This window comes from Urocitellus parryii, chromosome 5, assembly GCF_045843805.1.
Source record: "Urocitellus parryii isolate mUroPar1 chromosome 5, mUroPar1.hap1, whole genome shotgun sequence".
NCBI classification, from domain to species: domain Eukaryota; kingdom Metazoa; phylum Chordata; class Mammalia; order Rodentia; family Sciuridae; genus Urocitellus; species Urocitellus parryii.
Genome location: NC_135535.1, coordinates 176254552 through 176272395, shown reverse-complemented (window position 1 = coordinate 176272395; position 17844 = coordinate 176254552). Strand labels below are relative to the sequence as shown.

General features: G+C 35.2%; 1 protein-coding gene across 1 annotated transcript in view; it reads right to left on the bottom strand.

The window, feature by feature from the left end:
* Positions 1-17844, bottom strand: part of Btaf1 (B-TFIID TATA-box binding protein associated factor 1) — a 92597-nt gene that overhangs the window by 49983 nt on the left and 24770 nt on the right. The window contains exons 5-13 of the mRNA XM_026397385.2: positions 13068-13231; positions 10122-10258; positions 7610-7739; positions 7278-7346; positions 5378-5467; positions 4369-4464; positions 4087-4263; positions 2813-2953; positions 1293-1417 (exon numbers count right to left, since the gene is read on the bottom strand). Coding sequence (XP_026253170.2) covers positions 1293-1417; positions 2813-2953; positions 4087-4263; positions 4369-4464; positions 5378-5467; positions 7278-7346; positions 7610-7739; positions 10122-10258; positions 13068-13231 — 1129 coding nt within the window. The remainder of the gene's footprint in view (positions 1-1292; positions 1418-2812; positions 2954-4086; positions 4264-4368; positions 4465-5377; positions 5468-7277; positions 7347-7609; positions 7740-10121; positions 10259-13067; positions 13232-17844) is intronic.

Here is a 17844-nt window from a genome sequence, read left to right as displayed (position 1 = left end):
GCAGAATGGAGTAGTTGTGACAGACATTGTTTGACTCACAAACCAAAAATATTTACTATCTGTGCCTTCACTGAAAAACTTTACCAACTCTTGATTTAGAGCAATTTAAAATCTCTGCATTTTGCAATTTAGGGAGAGTTTTCATATGGATAAACTCACTTAATTCCTATAATTTTCATTAGTAATTAAAGCATACAAAAAGTAGGAAACCCCATACATGTACCACCACTTCCATTTCTCTTTTCTATTGTTTTTACAAACACTTATTTTGTTATTCCTACTTATGTGCTGTCCTATTAGTCTAAATTTAGTGTTAAAATAAAGGCAAGTCATATTATTTGAGAGCTTTTCTACATGTTTCTTTATACATCTAATTTCCACTGGAAATACTTATAAGCCAGAACATTCTTAAGTCACAATTTTACAAACTTTCATTGACCACCCTCATGAAGTTAAGAAAAGTAATTCTCAACTGTGAATTTTTAAAATTTGCATAGAAGGAGTCAATAATATTTAGGAACCAGTCTTAAAAGATAGGGAACACACTAATTAACTGAGCTTTACATTAAACATCAGGATATCAAAGCCATTAACTTTAAATTTCTGGTGTATGTTTTTGGCTTCACCTAATCTCTGCCTTTGAGCATAATAGTATTATGTATTCACTTTCTGATAAGAAATTACTGAAATCAAGAATAAGAATTGAGGACAATTAACATTACAAAGAAAAAGTTCAGGGGCTGAGGCTGTAGCTCAGTGCTAAAGTACTTGCCTCACATGTGTGAGGCACTGGGTTCATTCCCCAGCACCACATAAAAATAAATAAAGATACTATGTGTTCATCTACAACTAAATAAATATTTTTAAAAAAAGTTCACAGAGAGAAAGTTTTTGAAAATAGAAAGCTGATGGTCAAGTATAATCCTATAAACTTAATATCATTAAGTAATGTCTACATTATGGGACCAAAGCTGGTAACAATATGTAATGATTATGTTTTTAAAGTGAACTATTTTATGGACTTACATAACTAAAGTAACTCTAGGATAAGGAAACTGGGGGTAGGGGAGAAGCATGGAAGACTGAATTCAGAACCTTGTGCATGCCAAACACACTCTATTACTAAGCTATGCCCATCCCTGAAAATAACTTCTTGCCCCAAATGTGTTATGGCTACAATAAGGAGAAAGGGGCTGCCTGTGATCTTTTGCCATCCTCAACTTAAATTTTATTACTCTTAAGATTAATTATCTGAAAAGGGTATGTAAAGAATAATAATCAAAAATAATTACCTGCATTGTTGGACCTGAGGATAAGTTAACAAAGATGAAAGAAGAGTCATAATACTATTTGTTGAAGCTGTGAGATCATCTAATTCCAGAAGAGCATCCCATAATGTATTTATAATGAAGGGTACCTATAAGATCAGTTTTCAAGAAAAGTTATCAACTTTACACAAAAATTTCATAAGCCCTGTCAATCCCAATTAACTTTTTTTTTTTAAAGAAAGAGTGAGAGAGAGTGAGAAAGAGGGAGAGAGAGAGAGAACTTTAATATTTATTTTTCAGTATTTGGCGGACACAGCATCTTTGTCTGTATGTGGTGCTGAGGATCGAACCCGGGCCGCACGCATGCCAGGCGAGCGAGCTACCACTTGAGCCACATCCCCAGCCCCCCAATTAACTTTGATAGTGACAGTTTTAAACAAAGTTAAGAGGGAGATATTATTTGCTATTAACATATCTCTATCCCTCTTTTCAGTGCCATTAAACTCTACTTTGGCATTTCTCTTCCTAACCATATTCACACTGGGCAGAAAATTCAGAAAATAAAATAGCTAACATTGTATTTTATATAAAAAACTAAACTCTGAAGATACTGTACAGAAATACAAGACATGCCCCTTTATATAAAGCAATCTTGCTACATTTAAAATGGTACTAGCCATCATGAAAAGACAAATTTAATTTCTGAGCTCAAAATACAATGCTAGTTACACATTCAACTATTGTGTTCTGGATTTGATAAAATGGAATCACGTATAACTTAAAACAATCACTTAAAAAAAATGAGGAACCAACCTAGATGCCCTTCAATAGATGAATGCATTCAAAAAATGTGGTATATATACACAATGAAATATTACTCAGCAATAAAAGAGAATAAAATCATGTCATTTTCAGGTAAATGGATGGAGTTAGAGAAGATGATGCTAAGTGAAGTTAGCCAATCCCAAAAAAAACCAAATGTCAAATATTTTCTTTGATATAAGGAGGCTGATTCATAGTGGGACAGGGAGAGGGAGCATGGGAGAAATAGATGAACAGAGGGATTGGAGGGGAAGAAAGGGGGCATGGGATTATAAATGATGGTGAAATGTGATGATCATTATTATCCAAAATACATGTATAAAGACACACATTAGTATGAATATATTTTGTATACAATCAGAGATATGAAAAATTGTGCTCTATGTGTAATAAAAATTGTAATACATAATGCTGTCATATATATAAAAATGAAACCAGATTAAAAATTATTTCAAAAACTAAAATAAAAACTAACAAAAAATAAGGAGTAAAATAAAGAAGAAATTCTCAAGGAATGTCTTTGTATGTTATGTATAGGAAGAGAGTAAACAGGCACAATTCATTCTTCCCAGGGACAACATATATATTCAACATTACATGCACCAGAGGATATCTGTCACAAGAAAATTGAGAAAAAAGGAGGAAAAAAATCCATATCCCGAATATAAATATGCTCTACAGAAAACAACAACAAATAAAAAATACTAAAAAGTTTAATTTACTTTTTGTGTCTGAAGATAGACTAGGCTTTCAACTACAGGCACTAATGATGCTGCAGCAACCGCTCTGACATCATCATCAAGATCCTGGAGTCCTTCAATTATTCTAGTTAAAACTTTAGGCAATAAAGTATTAATTACATCCTGTAAAATAGTAATCAAAACAGATTAGTTTTCTACAGTACAACTGTTGTGCTTAAACATTTCTATTAAATTTGCTATGTGATTGCATAAAGTCCAACATTTATATATTTTTAAAAATCACACAAACAGAAAAGAAAAATAACATCAGTAGAAGCCAACATAAACAATCCATGTGAGAAAGACTATTAAGTACTTTATTACTGATATGTCTTCAATATCTGAAGATGTTTCCTAAAGAAGATTACAGATTTTTTTTTTAAGAGAGAGAGAGAGAGAGAGAGAGAGAGAGAGAGAGAGAGAGAGAATTAATTTATTTATTTTTTTAGTTTTTGGCAGACACAACATCTTTGTTTGTATGTAGTGCTGAGAATCGAACCTGGGCCACATGCATGCAAGCCGAGTGCGCTACCGCTTGAGCCACATCCCCAGCCCAAGATTACAGATTTTCTGTGTGAACATGGACACACACATACACAGGGTAGAATCTTAGCTCCATTTCTTATTCAATGTCAGGGACAACCAAAGCAGGTATGAGAGAAGAGGAAAAGAAAAGGTATCCCTTGCTGCTTCTCACTATTCCCATCTAATCTCTTCTCATTTTCCCCAGTAGGACCGGCACCCAGAAACTACTTCTTTGATCATACCCTAGGGGTCTTCCGGAGAATTGGTCTTGCTATGAAATAGGGAGAGCTTTTCTAAAACTAGTAAGGCGTTTCCATTTGTGAGAAACACTGCTGTTCTCTACATGGGCCACAGATCACAACATAGAAAAGCAGTTTTTGTTTGTGAGGGTGATGGGTGTGGAAAAAGTATTAGAGCCAGGAAAAATAAGGAAGGAAGTAAAGAAGAAAATAAGGTATAGAGAGCCCTTGAGTTAACAAGCAAAAATCACAAGGAAATGTCATGTTGTTGGCAGTCATTTAAAACAAAACAAAAAAACCTTAGAAAACTTCAAAAAGCTGTGAGCTTGTATTTAAGGACAGGAAGGGAGTTTTCAATTCTTTTACATCATGAACAAGACAAGAGAGGAAAAGCTGGTCCAAAGCATTAAGGAGCCATTCTGTGTGGTTAATGAAAATAAACTAAGAGGAACACCCCCACCCCCAGCATGCTTCAAACCATGAAGGATTTACCTGACGAACTGCCAAAGCATATTTTATTCCCAGTAGACCACCATGCCTAACTTCCCATTGTTCTTGTGTAAGTAATTTTAGCAGCACATCCACAGTCTTATGAACTCCTGTTTCATTCATGTGTTTCAAAACCACACCTAATGTCTGAGCGCAAGTTTCCCGAACTGGTGCTACAACCTATAGATGAGAAAGAAAGAGAAGTTATATTTGCAAAAATATACAAACTTATTTTCTATAATTTAAAATATGATTGGGCAAAAGGTTCATTTTGATGACACTTACTTCATCAGAAACAAAGTCTCCAAATCTATCCAATGCAAAAACACAAAGGAGTCTAATAACTAAGTCTTCCAACCATTCTTGATGCTGCTGAATCATCTATCAAAACATAATCAGTTTTTAATAACAAAGATCACACTTTGTAAATAGATCTTTAGGAATAACTTAGATCCAAAATAAAAATAAAATACTAGGACAGACTATTTTTTTTTAATATTTATTTTTCAGTTTTCGGTGGACACAACATCTTTATTTTATTTTTATGTGGTGCTGAGGATCGAACCCAGAGCCCCGCACATGCCAGGAGAGCGCATTACCGCTTGAGCCACATCCCCAGCCCCTAGGACAGACTATTTTAGCCGAATGAACAATAACCAAAAAGTAGACCCATTTTAATTACTACCTTTAAAAATTAAGTATATCCTCTTTGCTGATTTAATTTGACTCCTACATAGTATATAAAAAGTCTTAAATTGATGGATTCTCTTACTTGTACTTCAAAGAGAAACTAATGACTTAAGGTTGCTCAGGTATCAAATAAACTTGTTACATATCTACTATTCTAATACCAGTGTCTCTTGCTATAACAATCATGCTGCTCTCGAACCTTTCCACTAACCTCTTATTCACCTTACTCTTCCACTTCATTATGTCTTGCTCAAATACTCTTGCTTCTACATGTTTTCCCACTCAATGTTTCCAAACATGTCCTTCCCCAAACTCATTTTTCCTGTTTATAAACAAACTTCCTATCTTTCCTTTTTGCCTCTTCATTTCTTTAAAAATTTTGTTTATCAATGGATCTTCATTTTATTTATTTATTTATATGAGGCACTGAGATTCAAACCCAGTGCTTCACACATGCTAGGTAAGCACTCTACCACTCATAATTCTTCCTATTATTTACCCCTCACTCCTACTTCATGATGCATTCTTTTGTTACTTCCCTCTACGGGAAAAACAAACCAATTACTAAAAAACTTGGCGATATTCATAGCTTTAATACACTTACCTCTTCTAAAGTGCTATCTCCCATTTTACCACCACTTTTTCCATGAGCTTTAAGAATTTCCCTTAATCCAGTGCCTGCACCGTGTCGAACCTAAAAAGAACCAAACAAGCAAATGTCAGAGATGAAATGTTTAAAGAAACCAATCTTTCCTTCAATTAAGAAAAAGGGAGGGTTGGGGTTGTAGGTCAGTGGTAGAGCACTTGCCTCGCATGTGTGAGGCACTGGGTTTAATCCTCAGCACTACACCAAAAATAAATAAATAAATAAAAATAAAGACATTGTGTCCATCTACAACTAAAAAAGGTGGGGGGGGCGCTGGGCACAATGGCACACGCCTGTAATTCCAATGGCTCAGGAGGCTGAGGCAGGAGAATCACGAGTTCAAAGCCAGCCTTAGCAAAAGCAAGGCACTAAGCAACTCAGTGAGACCTCCGTGTCTGAATAAAACACAAAATAGGGCTGCAGATGTGGCTCTGTGGTAGAGTACCCGAGTTCAATCCCTGGTTCTCCCTCATCCCCCCGAAAAAAAGGAAGAACTGAGGATGTAGCTCTGTAGTAAAGTGATCCTGGTTTCAATCCTCAGTACTGCAAAAATAAACAAACAAACAACAACAAAAAACACCTATTCTAAAAATCTTTCTACGATATAAATCCACATGGTTGTCACTCTATCTCCTATCTGCATTTCAGAACTATCCATTATAAGGGAAAAGGGAGAATAAAGAAAGCATTATATTTTTTTTTCAGTCTCAAAACAACATTTTAGAACTATATGCATCAAAAATAAGCTCTAGCTCTGGCACATGCCTGTAATTCCAGTGACTGAGGAGGCTGAGATATAGGAGAATAATAAGTTCAAGTCCAGCCTTAACAACTCCAAGAGACCCCTGGCAACTTAGCAAGATACTGTCTTGAAATTTTTAAAAAATAATAAAATAAAAAGGACTGGGGATGTGGCTCAGTGGTAAAAGCTCCAACATAATCAGTGTTAAGTGCCAAAAAATGAAAATTCAAACAAAATGTCTCATGACTAATGCTTTACTGTTGCCCTGGGATAAATCGCCTTTCTTAGTAAAGGTAAGGATACTTTCCCTAGTGTCATCTGGAAGGGAAAAAAAAAAAAAACAACAAGCTAATGACACCATACTCAAAACCTCATTTGAGCCAAGACTTGAATAAACAGAAGTACATAAAAGAACAGAAATGCTGCTAAAACCTTTCAAAGCATTTTTTTTTCCTTTGCTGTGCTGGGATAATGCATAGTACGCAAGTGCTCTACTACTGAGTTACATTCCCAAGCCCAAAACAAAAAAAAAATTTTTTTAAATTTTTTAGTTACCCTAGGGCCAAAAGGGGACAGACTAGGTTAAGACTACCAATTCAACAAATTTAATCAAATGTTTCATTATCATCTTTCTTACATACTGAAACCTATTCAAGATTTTCTTTGAAGAATATTTTTGAGGGTGAAAAACTGGTTTTGAAACCACTCCTTGTTTTTTTTTTGTGTGTGTAGAGGATTAAAATCAGGGTTTTGTGCATGCTAAGCAAGCAAAGGCTTACTGAGCTACATCCCCAACCTCTGAAAGTACTGTTCTTGATTAATCAAAACTATCCATTCAAAGAAAAGGAAACAATGCCTGGGAGAAAAATGCATGCTTTTAGATTATAGTCAACAGAATGAAAAGAAATAAACAATTCACTTTAAAGTATGACTAAAAGGATATAAAAGGAGAAAAGCCAGTCTCAATTTTTCTACTTCAAGGTAAATGATATGATGTGCCCTGATGTCCTAGTCTCTAGAGAAGACTAGAGACCCTTAACAAAGTATACTGGGTCAAGACACTGTTTCCTTCATCAGCACAAAAAATAAGAGCCCCCTGTAATGAAGATATCTTACCTCCCAGGAGGGATTAAAAAGGTCATTGCAAAGTTCTTCACAAAAGCTTTCCAAAGGCCATTCATTTGTCTGAATAAGAAAGAAAGTACTAGTTTAAAAGATCTGTTTTATGCTAACATTTAGTAATTCAATAAAAGTATTCATTTGTAGGTTTAAGTGGCAGTAATTAAGCTCTAAATTTTTTTAAAATGACTATTTTTTTAGTAATAAAGATGCAAAATGTTTACCAATAAAATTTCTCAACTGATAAATTACTTAGTACTCTCAACTGGACATTAGCTTCAGAAATTATAAACAATTTTAACAGACACTTTAGGCTATTTCAGTAGTACCTCTTCAATTAAGGAAGAGCTGTCTGGAATGTTGTCAATCAAGACTTTGGAATCATTTGCAGTCTGATTAACAACAACATTTGCTATTTTCCGTCTCTTTTCTTCTGGCTCCCCATCAGTGCTATCATTGCTAAAAAATAAAAGATTTCAAAAAGTAGGCAAAGGATAATGTGAACCACAATGAATGTAAGAAAATCCATCACTTGAATAAATGCTCTAGCATATTCTGCTTATATGATTTATTAAAAATCTCATGTATCAAATAACCGAAAGTAACTACTTAATATTTTTTGAGCAAAATATATCCCACCACTCTATGGGTCAATGAATGCTTCCTTTCAAATTGGATGCCAAATCTAATGATCACTCTTTCTTCCCCTGTAGAACCAGCTCCACTCCTTTTTAAATTACAACAATGTAATCTGGCCTAGCATAACACCATCTTCTTTAGGCTTCAGTATTCTGGAGAAAACGAATATGCTGAATAATACCGGGTTCATGAAAGAAATCTGAGCCTCCCTAACTTCAACCTCTATTATTCTTCCCTTAATTTTTCCCAATCTAGCTACATTGGTTGGTCACTTTACATTCTTAAATTTATTAGGTGTGACTCCATTGTTAGATATTTGCTTTTATAATTTCCTCTATTTGGAATGTCTTTTTCTAGATAGTCAGAGCCACTCTTACTTCTTTCTTATCTTACTCAGAAGTCACTTCTGTGAAGCCCTTCCAGGCCATCCAATCTAAAATTTCAAGTTTTGTATCCACATTTCTTTCTCATTTTATCCTTTTCTCCACATTTAACCCTTATCATTAAAGTGACAAACATATATAACACAACATATCTCATTATACATCTTTCTTTCCCTTTAAGCTCCAATGGCAGAAATTCTAATCTATTATATTCACTACTGAATACTCTGGGCCTACAACAGTACCCGGCAGATAGAAAGTATTTAACAACTTTAGTGGGATGAATGATTTGTAAACTCTGAAAAATAAATCTATCTTTCCAACACTCAAATCTTTGGGTAAAGTATGTGAATAAAAACTAGTAGGAACATTTATTAGGTTACTAAGAGTAACCTAATTATCCTTTATCCAAAATGCTTGGGACAAGAAGTGCTTCTGATTTTAATTTTTTGCATTTTGGAATATTCTGGAACATTTAGATCAACTTGTTTATGATCTAATGAGTTATTCACTTCAAAAAGTAGTTAATTTCAATAAAATTTAAACCCTTAATAAAACAAAACTTAATCCCAAGTATAAATTTCTTTGAGAGAGAAAGAAAGAATTTTTTTAATATTTATTTTTTAGTTTTCAGTGGACACAACATCTTTATTTTATTTTTATGTGGTGCTGAGGATCGAACCTAGTGCCCCATGCATGCCAGGCGAGCACGTTACCGCTTGAGCCATATCTCCAGCCCCCAAGTATAAATTTCTACCAAGGGATGCTCATTGGTACTTAGCTTTTAAACAACTACTATAAACACCTTTTATCTTTATATGAACAGAAAAACAACAAAGTACTGCTATTTGTAACAACTACTATCTGCCTATAAAGTTCTAATTTTATAAGAGTTTCAATGTTTATTAATTCATCATTTACTCAAAAATTTCTTGAACACCAATCAAAGACTCTGATTTAACAGATAAAAATAAGGGCCAAAAAAACTGGACATTAAGAACCTCAGAGAACATCTGGAGGAAGCCATTTTGAACTACCCTTTGAGAACCACTGGTCCAAGCCACACACAGATAACACTTTGATTAACTCATTAAGAAACTGATGGGCTGGGGATGTGGCTCAAGCAGTAGCGCGCTCGCCTGGCATGCGTGCAGCCCGGGTTCGGTCCTCAGCACCACATACAAACAAAGATGTTGTGTCTGCCAAAAACTAAAAAACAGACATTAAAAAATTCTCTTTTTTTCCCTTTTTTAAAAAGAGAAACTGAAAAGAATGGCTTTACCTATAGAGTTCTTTTCTACAAGATTGAGTAAGCAATCCTCGATCATTACCACAATTTAGCATAAGCCCAGCCTAGGGAAGAGATGATACAATACCTTGACAATACTTCTTACTTTACTTGACAGTATTTTTAACTTATGATCTTTTGACCACCTCTCTGAAATCCTTCTCTACTAATCTCCCTTTCATTCACTTATTCCCAGCCAAACTGCCCTTCTGATTCTTGAATATTTCAAGATTAAGGCATTTACATTTATTCCCTCCACCTGAAATACTCTTTCCCCTTTGTAATCTTTAGCCATCATTTGGAGCTGATAATTAGAAACAAAAAAAAAAAAATCTATTCGGGAGGACTTTTCTTGGGAAGTGGTCTTAGTCTCCAGTAACAGTAAATGCTCTCTGACAACTAAGAAAAACAATCCAAACAGTACTCCCCAATTAAACAAAAAACGGCAAAATGTTTTTTACAAATCAAGCAGACATAGATTTTAACTACACAACATTATTGTTTTAAGTGAAAAAACAGAAAGACTACTACCTCTTCTCATTAGTTTCCACTGCATCCCTGGATCTCTGTTTTGCAAAAAGCTTGGCCATTCTTTTAGCTTTATTCTTTTGTCTATTGCTCATTCCTGCTCGGAATTCTGAGTCAATCAACTCTGCTGCCTGGAGCATCTAAAAGAGTAAAAGAATGCGGAGTTTGAACTTCAGAGGTTAAAATAAGTACTTAAAGTCTCAGCCTCAGTAGAGGACTAATTTACAGAGGATTATACTATAAACTTCAGTATATACAGATCAATCACAGTCTTTGACAGCCCTATGCTATGCTATTCTATTGTATAGCTGTACCATAATTTCATTTTCTTCCTCCTCCTTCCTTATTCTTCCAATTCCCAACAGATACACCTTTTAACTTTTTATGCCACACACATGGCACAAATGAATGCTAACCCATAAAAAGGGCTTTGAAGAGGTGAGACTTCAAAATAACCACATTGCCAATTAAAAGTTATGAGAATAAAGAATGTCCACAAAAGAAATATTATCATCAAGAATGGGAAGTGATACTCCATGTATGTATAATATGTCAAAATATACTCTAGTGTCATGTATATATAAAGAGAAGAAATTTCTAAAAATAAAATTCCAAAAAAAGAAACAAATCATCATCTGTTCAAAAAAAGTAAAAAATAATTACAGCCATAAGTGATTAATTGGTCTAGTACACTATAGGTAACTGCGTCCTATTAACCACTCACTGCCTACTTGTTTTGCTCTCTTTTTTTATTCATGTGAGATACTAATAAAGACTGTGTAATAAACAAGGGACAGTGGTTTGTGCCAGTGATCCCAGTTACTTGGAAGACAGGCAGAAAGATCAGAAGTATCACTTGAGGTTAGTAGTTTGAGCATAGGCAACATAGTAGGTGGGTGGGTGGGGAGGAATGATTTAAATGATTTAAACCCATGCCTATAAATCTGTGACAAACTGTATGATTCAACTAGAATTTATACATATATAACTGGGTATGTTACTAATGTGATGCTCTGCTGCAGTTTTGGTCCAGGAAGCACTGGCATATACATAAGTCAACTATTAACCGTAACATCCCCTGACATCTGTAACATATAATGCCAACTAAACATGGACCTAGCAAATCCCAAATTATCATTATTCATCCCTATCTAAGTATTCTGATGTCTACAGATCACTTTCTCTAAATATACCTCCTTATACATTTCCTTATACCATGCTCAATTATCCATCATAGTATCACATTACTTGATTTTTATTAAATCTCCTTTCTTTTTATACATCTTTATGTATCTCTTTCTACCACATTTCTTTCTATTCCTTCCTGGCTGTCATTATATTTCTTCCTCTTTACACTCTCTCCTTTTACCTACTAGTATCTGCCAACATAATTCATCATCACACATGCCTCAGCCCTAAAAAATACACTTCATAAATTCTAATGGTTTAGAACTAGTATAAGGCAAATAGAATCAGCAAAGAGAAAGGACAAAATAAGCAGGAATTCTCAATAGGACCTATGAGCTCTAAAGAATATTGGGGGATGGGGAAGAAATATTAACTCCTTAAAATGTAATATTTTACTTGTATGTGAGCAAAGAGCCACAACTTTTACTAGAACTTCAAACAGTCTGTGGCATTAAAATAAAAAAGTTAAAAAGCACATTTGCATCCATTGGGAACTGAAAGACCAATGAAAAAGGAGGGAAAAAAGTGAAAAGAGGGAAAAAAGTGCTGATTCTATTTGCCTTTTATTTTGTACAGCCACAAAATAAAACAAAAGAAAGTTATCTAAAAGAATGTGATCAATCTGTATACACTGATATAATAAATTGTATGAAGTGGGAAAAGGTAAACAGGGCTTAAATGGACACATACATACTTGCATGTGTACAGAAAATTGCAGGAAGGATGCACAAGAAACTTAAAAAAGGTTTGTTGATGAGGCATGGGGACATGTATGTCCATGAACATGGGCAAAAAATGTTTTACTTCATACTGTACATCCTTTTTTGTTGTTATTGTTTGAAAGTGTTTTTTGGACATTTTCCCTCATAAATCACAGCTCTGAAGACCTCTATCATCAAATCTACCTATAATAGTTTTAATAGCTTTTCTTCTTTCTCACTCTTCCTCCAAATTACTTTTTCTTTCATACATACACACACACACACACACACACACACACACAAAAAAAAAAGGGAACGGAAAGAACAAATGCAGCAACTAGGATCTTTCAATACCAGTGGCTCCTAAAAGGGTCACCACAGCTTTTATTTAACAGTCCAATGTTTAGGAGATAGGCTAAGTTTCTTTCTCCATACAATCTGTCTGCAGAAATTTAGTTTATATGCTGAGAGGGGTGACACATGTCTGTAATCCCAATTACTTGAGAGGCTGAAGAAGGAATACTGCAATTTCCAGGGCAGCCTAGGAAACCAAGAGAGACCCTATATCTCAAATACAATTGGGGAGGGTGGGGGGATAGGGGAGATTGAACTCAGGGGCACTTGACCACTGAGCCATATCCCCAGTCCTATTTTTTTTTTTTTTTTTTTTTTTGTATCTTATTTAAAGACAGGGTCTCACTGAGTTGCTTAGTGCTGTGCTTTTGCTGAGGCTGCCTCAGCCTCCGGAGCCACTGGGATTACAGGTTTGCACCATTGTGCCTGGCTCAAATACAATTTTTAAAAAGGGGCAGGGATATAGTGATATAGGTGAAGTGCTTGCTTATTAGCATGTCTGAAGCCTGGGTTTAATCCCCCATATCACACACACACAAAAAAAGAATAAATAAAAACATAAATTTTCTTTATGAAAACAGTATAGTGGCACTAAACAACAATAATAAAATTAAGCACAGCATTTAAAAAGAATTACAAATGCATAAGTGAAATGAAGCAAACCCTCTGTGTGATTTGCAAACAACCAACCACATGTTTTACCTACAGGTTGTTTGTTTACAAGGGCTGCTGAAGTTGGTGTATAATCCAAATCTTCATCATTGAAGAGTTCTTCAGTACTCATTCCAATTGCTTCTCCCATATTAAGGCCAAGTTTCTTCTGTAATAGTTTTCGCTGACGTGCTATCCTCTCTTTAGGATCTACTTCACCTTTAAACAGAAAAGAAATACATTTCCTCCAAATCAGTTACGAAAATGTCTACTATATGCATATCAGATTCCATTAAAACAAACCATTATACCCCTTCTACCAAAAGAATCACACTCACAATAATATCAACATCTCATAAATCCATTGCCTAATCATGACTGAAAAAGAGTATTCTAACTAACAAAACATTTTAAGAGTTTTCCCTGAGATAGTTTCATTGTCACATTATCCATTATCTAGTATATATGAAATAATAAGATTTATTCTTATGGAAATAAAACAATGTTATTTTATAGCTAGAAAGCTCTAACTAGACTACAAAACAAAATCTCAATTTTAATAGCAGATCACTAGTATTGGGGACTAACCCAATGGTAGTCTACCACAAGGCTATGTCCCCAGTTCTTTTTTGAAACAGGGTCTCACTAGCAAAGTTGCCAAGGCTGGCCTCAAACTTATGATCCTCCTGTTTCAACCTTCCAAGTAGCTGGGATAACAGGTGTGTATCATGCACCCTGCTAAAATCTAGATTTTATTTAACAGAAAAGATCAACAAATATTTATTCCAAATGTGGCCTTTATATGTCTTCAAATGATGTATTCCAAATAACAAAGATAAGGGGAAAAAAATAGGTTTTGAATGTTTCAAGTAAACCCTTGATCCTTCGGTGGACAAGAGCAGAATACACAAAAAGATATTACTTCAAAAATAAAAATTGAGCCTTAAAACAATGAAACTACAAAAGAGGTCTCTCTACATTGTTGAAATATTTTTAGTTTTAAAAACAATAATGACCTGCTTCTTGTAATGTCTGAGTAAGTTCCTCTTAGAATAACCCTCTGCAGATAGCAACCCTGGTCAAAATGTTATTTTAACAACTACCTGAAGGGCCAGGCACAGCGGCGAATGCTTGTAATCCCAGCGGCTCGGGAGGCTGGGGCAGGAGAATCACGAGTTCAAAGCCAGACTCAGCAAAAGCAAGGCACTAAACAACTCAGTGAGACCCTGTCTCCAAATAAAATACAAAAAATAGGATTGGGGATGTGGCTCAGTGGTCGAGTGCCCCTGAGTTCAATCCCCAGTACTGCCTCCCCACCCCCCAAAAAAACTACCTAAAGGGACTAAAAATGGAATAAAAGTAGGCATTTACTTATGAAAGTTGACAACAGCTAGAAGAAGGGAATGGCACTGGATGGGATTCTCCTTTCTGTAGCTTTTAGACTGAAGACAGATCCAGTCCATGCAATGTGAGACAGCTAAAACTTGGATTAAAACCCCCATCACTGGGTATGTACAAAAATAATTCCAGTTACTTAAGAGGCCAAGGATAATTGTAACTTTTGAGATCAGCCTGGGCAAAATAAGATCCCATTTTTAAAAAAGAAAGGAAGGAAAGGCAGGAAAGGCAGGAAAGGCAGGAAAGGCAGGAAAGGCAGGAAGGCAGGAAGGCAGGAAGGAAGGAAGGAAGGAAGGAAGGAAGGAAGGAAGGAAGGAAGGAAGGAAGATAGATTGGGGACATAGCTCAGGGGTAGAGCACTTGCCTACTACACCCAAGGCCCTGGGTTCAATCCTCAATTACCATAAACTAAAAACTGCAAAAACTGCAAGTCTTTCTGGCTTGAAGAACTAGAAAGAAAAAGAGAGTTAGGGACCACAACAGTTACTAGGAAGAAAAAGTCAAAAAAGGCAGAGCCAAAGAGAAGGCTGTCCAAATTCTGGGTAAATTCAGACCAAGTCTCTGGTTGACTCAGAGCAGATTCCAAACAGTGAAACTAAAGCCAAAATCTAAAAGCCAAAACTGAGATTTGAGCTATTGTCTACCACAAAGGAGACTGAACTTGAAATTCCGAGTTCTGTTAAATTAAATGCCTGCTAAAGCAAACAAGCAAACAAAAACAATAACAATCTTCAAAGGAATAAAACAGAATCCAGCTTGCATGGCATAACATTCAAAATTCAACAATGTACAAAGAAAGAAGAAAACATAATTTATTCTCAAAAAAAGACAATGGAGACCAATTTCAATACAAACAGATGTTGGAATTATAAAATTTTAAAGCAGCTAATACAACAGTGCTCAATTTAAGGAAGATATTGTCACAATTTAAGGAAGATACTATCACAATGAATGAAAGGATATCTTGGTAGAGAAACAGAAACTACAAAGTAGAATTGTATCCTTGAAAAGGATGAGTCATATGATGTGCAAAACATACCAATAAAACTATTTTAAAAAAAGAAGGTTGTCCTAGACTGCGCTTGGTGGCACATGCTTGTAACCCCAGCTACTGGAAGACCAGGGCAGGAGGATAACAAGTTCAAGGGAGTCTTGGCAACTCAGCAAGACCATCTCAAAACTAAACCAGGGACTTGGGATATAGCTCAGTGGTAGAATGTTTGCCTAGCTTGGGTGAGACCTGAAGTTCAATCCCCAGAATCAAAAATAAAAACATAAATAGAAACTAAAGGCAAGGGGACTGGGATTGTAGCTCAGGGGTAGAGCACTGGTCTAGCATGTATGAGGCACTGGGTTCAATTCTCAGCACCACATATAAATAAAATAAATGTCCACTGACAACAAATAAATAAATAAATAAATAAAGGCTAAGGAGTAGATCAGTGGTAGAGTACTTTGTCTACCATGCATGAGGCTCTGGGTTCCATCCTCAACACTGCAAAAAAAAAAGTTCTGACAAGGATGTGGAGAAATTGGAATCCTTATGCACTGTTGGTAAAAATATAAAGTGATGTAATTGCTATGGAAAACTTATAGTAGTTTATCAAAAGATTAAAAACAGAATTATATTATCTGCTTGGAAATTCGCTCCTAGGTATACAACCAAAAGTACTGAAAGCAGAAACTACTCAAACAGATATGTGTTCGCAACTGCATTATCTACTATGGCCAAAGTGTGGCAATGATGGATGAAAGGGTAAATAATATGTGATTTATACACACATGAAATATTACTGAGCCTTTAAAGGACAGAAACTCTAACACTACAACGTGAATAAATCTAGAGGACTTGCTGTTAAGTGAAATAAGCCATTCATACAAAGTAGAATGGTGGTCACCAGGAGCTGGGGCAAGGGGAAGTGGGAAGTTTCTATTTAATGGGTTTAATGTTTCAGTCTTGCAATATTTAGACTTCTGACAACTGGCTGCACAACAACATATGTACTTAACACTATTGAACTGTATACTTCAAAACAGTTAAGATGATAAATTTTATGTTACGCATACTTTACCACAATTTTTTTAAGAAACCTAATACATTTCATAACAGTAATAAGAATTACTACTGAATTACTTACTACTGATATATGTTACAACATGGATAACATTCTGCTAAGTAAAAGAAGCCAATCACCAAAGATCACATATCATATTTCATTTACAAGTAAGGTCCAGAATAGGAAATCTATAGTCAAAACATAGACAAATGGTTTCTTAGAGCAAAATGGAGAAAGAAAGTAGGAGGATAAAAGAGTAATAGTTTAAAAATATGGGTTTCTTTGTGAGGCAATTAAAATGTTCTAAAATTGACTGTGATGCAGCTATGGTGGTGCATGCCTATAATCCCAGAGACTTGAGACGTTGAGAAGGGAGAATTCCAAGTTCCAGGTCAGCCTCAGCAACTCGGGGATACCCTCAGCAACTTAGTGAGACCCTGTCTCAAAAGTAAAAAAATTTTTAAAAAGGGGGCTGAAGATGTAACTTGGTAGTTAAGCACTCCTGGGTTCAAGCACCAGTACCAGTCAATTAATTAATTAATTGGATTTAACTGACTCTAGTGACACTGCATGTCTGTGAATATAATAAAACCCACTAAACTACACTTAGTAAACTTACTATTTAGCAATAACTGTTCCAAAAATAAAGCCTTTTAAGAGTTCTACTTCCTAATTAAAATAACTATACTTTGCTGAAATGGGTAAATTGCATGAAATGTGAATTATATTTCAATAAAGCTATTTGAAAAAAATTTTAAAAGATTGCTCTACTCAAGCCTGGTGAGGTGGCACATGCCTATAATACCAGCCACTTGAGAGGGTAAGGAAGGAGGACTACAATTTGGAGGTCAGCCTGGGCAAATTAGAGAAACACTGAATAAAAAATAAAAAGGGCTGGAAATGTAGTTGCAAAGCACCGCTTGGTTCAACCCTCAGTGCCAAATAATTTAAAAGAAAAAAAGAAAAGCAAGGTTGCTCTACTCAGAAAGAAAAACAACTAGGTATCCAAAGGTAAATACTTTTGGATCACAAGTCTCAAAACACTGACCCCCAAACTTGTCCTCTCATTACAAGGAAAGTCCTACAGGGAAATTATCAACACAACTTAACTGCAAAGCAAACTTAGACAAATAGCTATACTAATCATGTATAGACATTCATATATGAGAAAACAAAAACAGGTCATTTAAAGTAAAAAAACAAAACAAAACAAAACAAAAACCCTAACTTCAGGTTTTCAATGAGCACTGTTCAAGCAAGGTGTGACTTATCATACTAACATTGAGTTCTCAAGAAAATGGGGTTTTGAATCTGGTTATATATCAGAGTCACTTAAAGAGCTGTTCTTTATTTTTGTTTGTTTATTTTTTGTTGTTC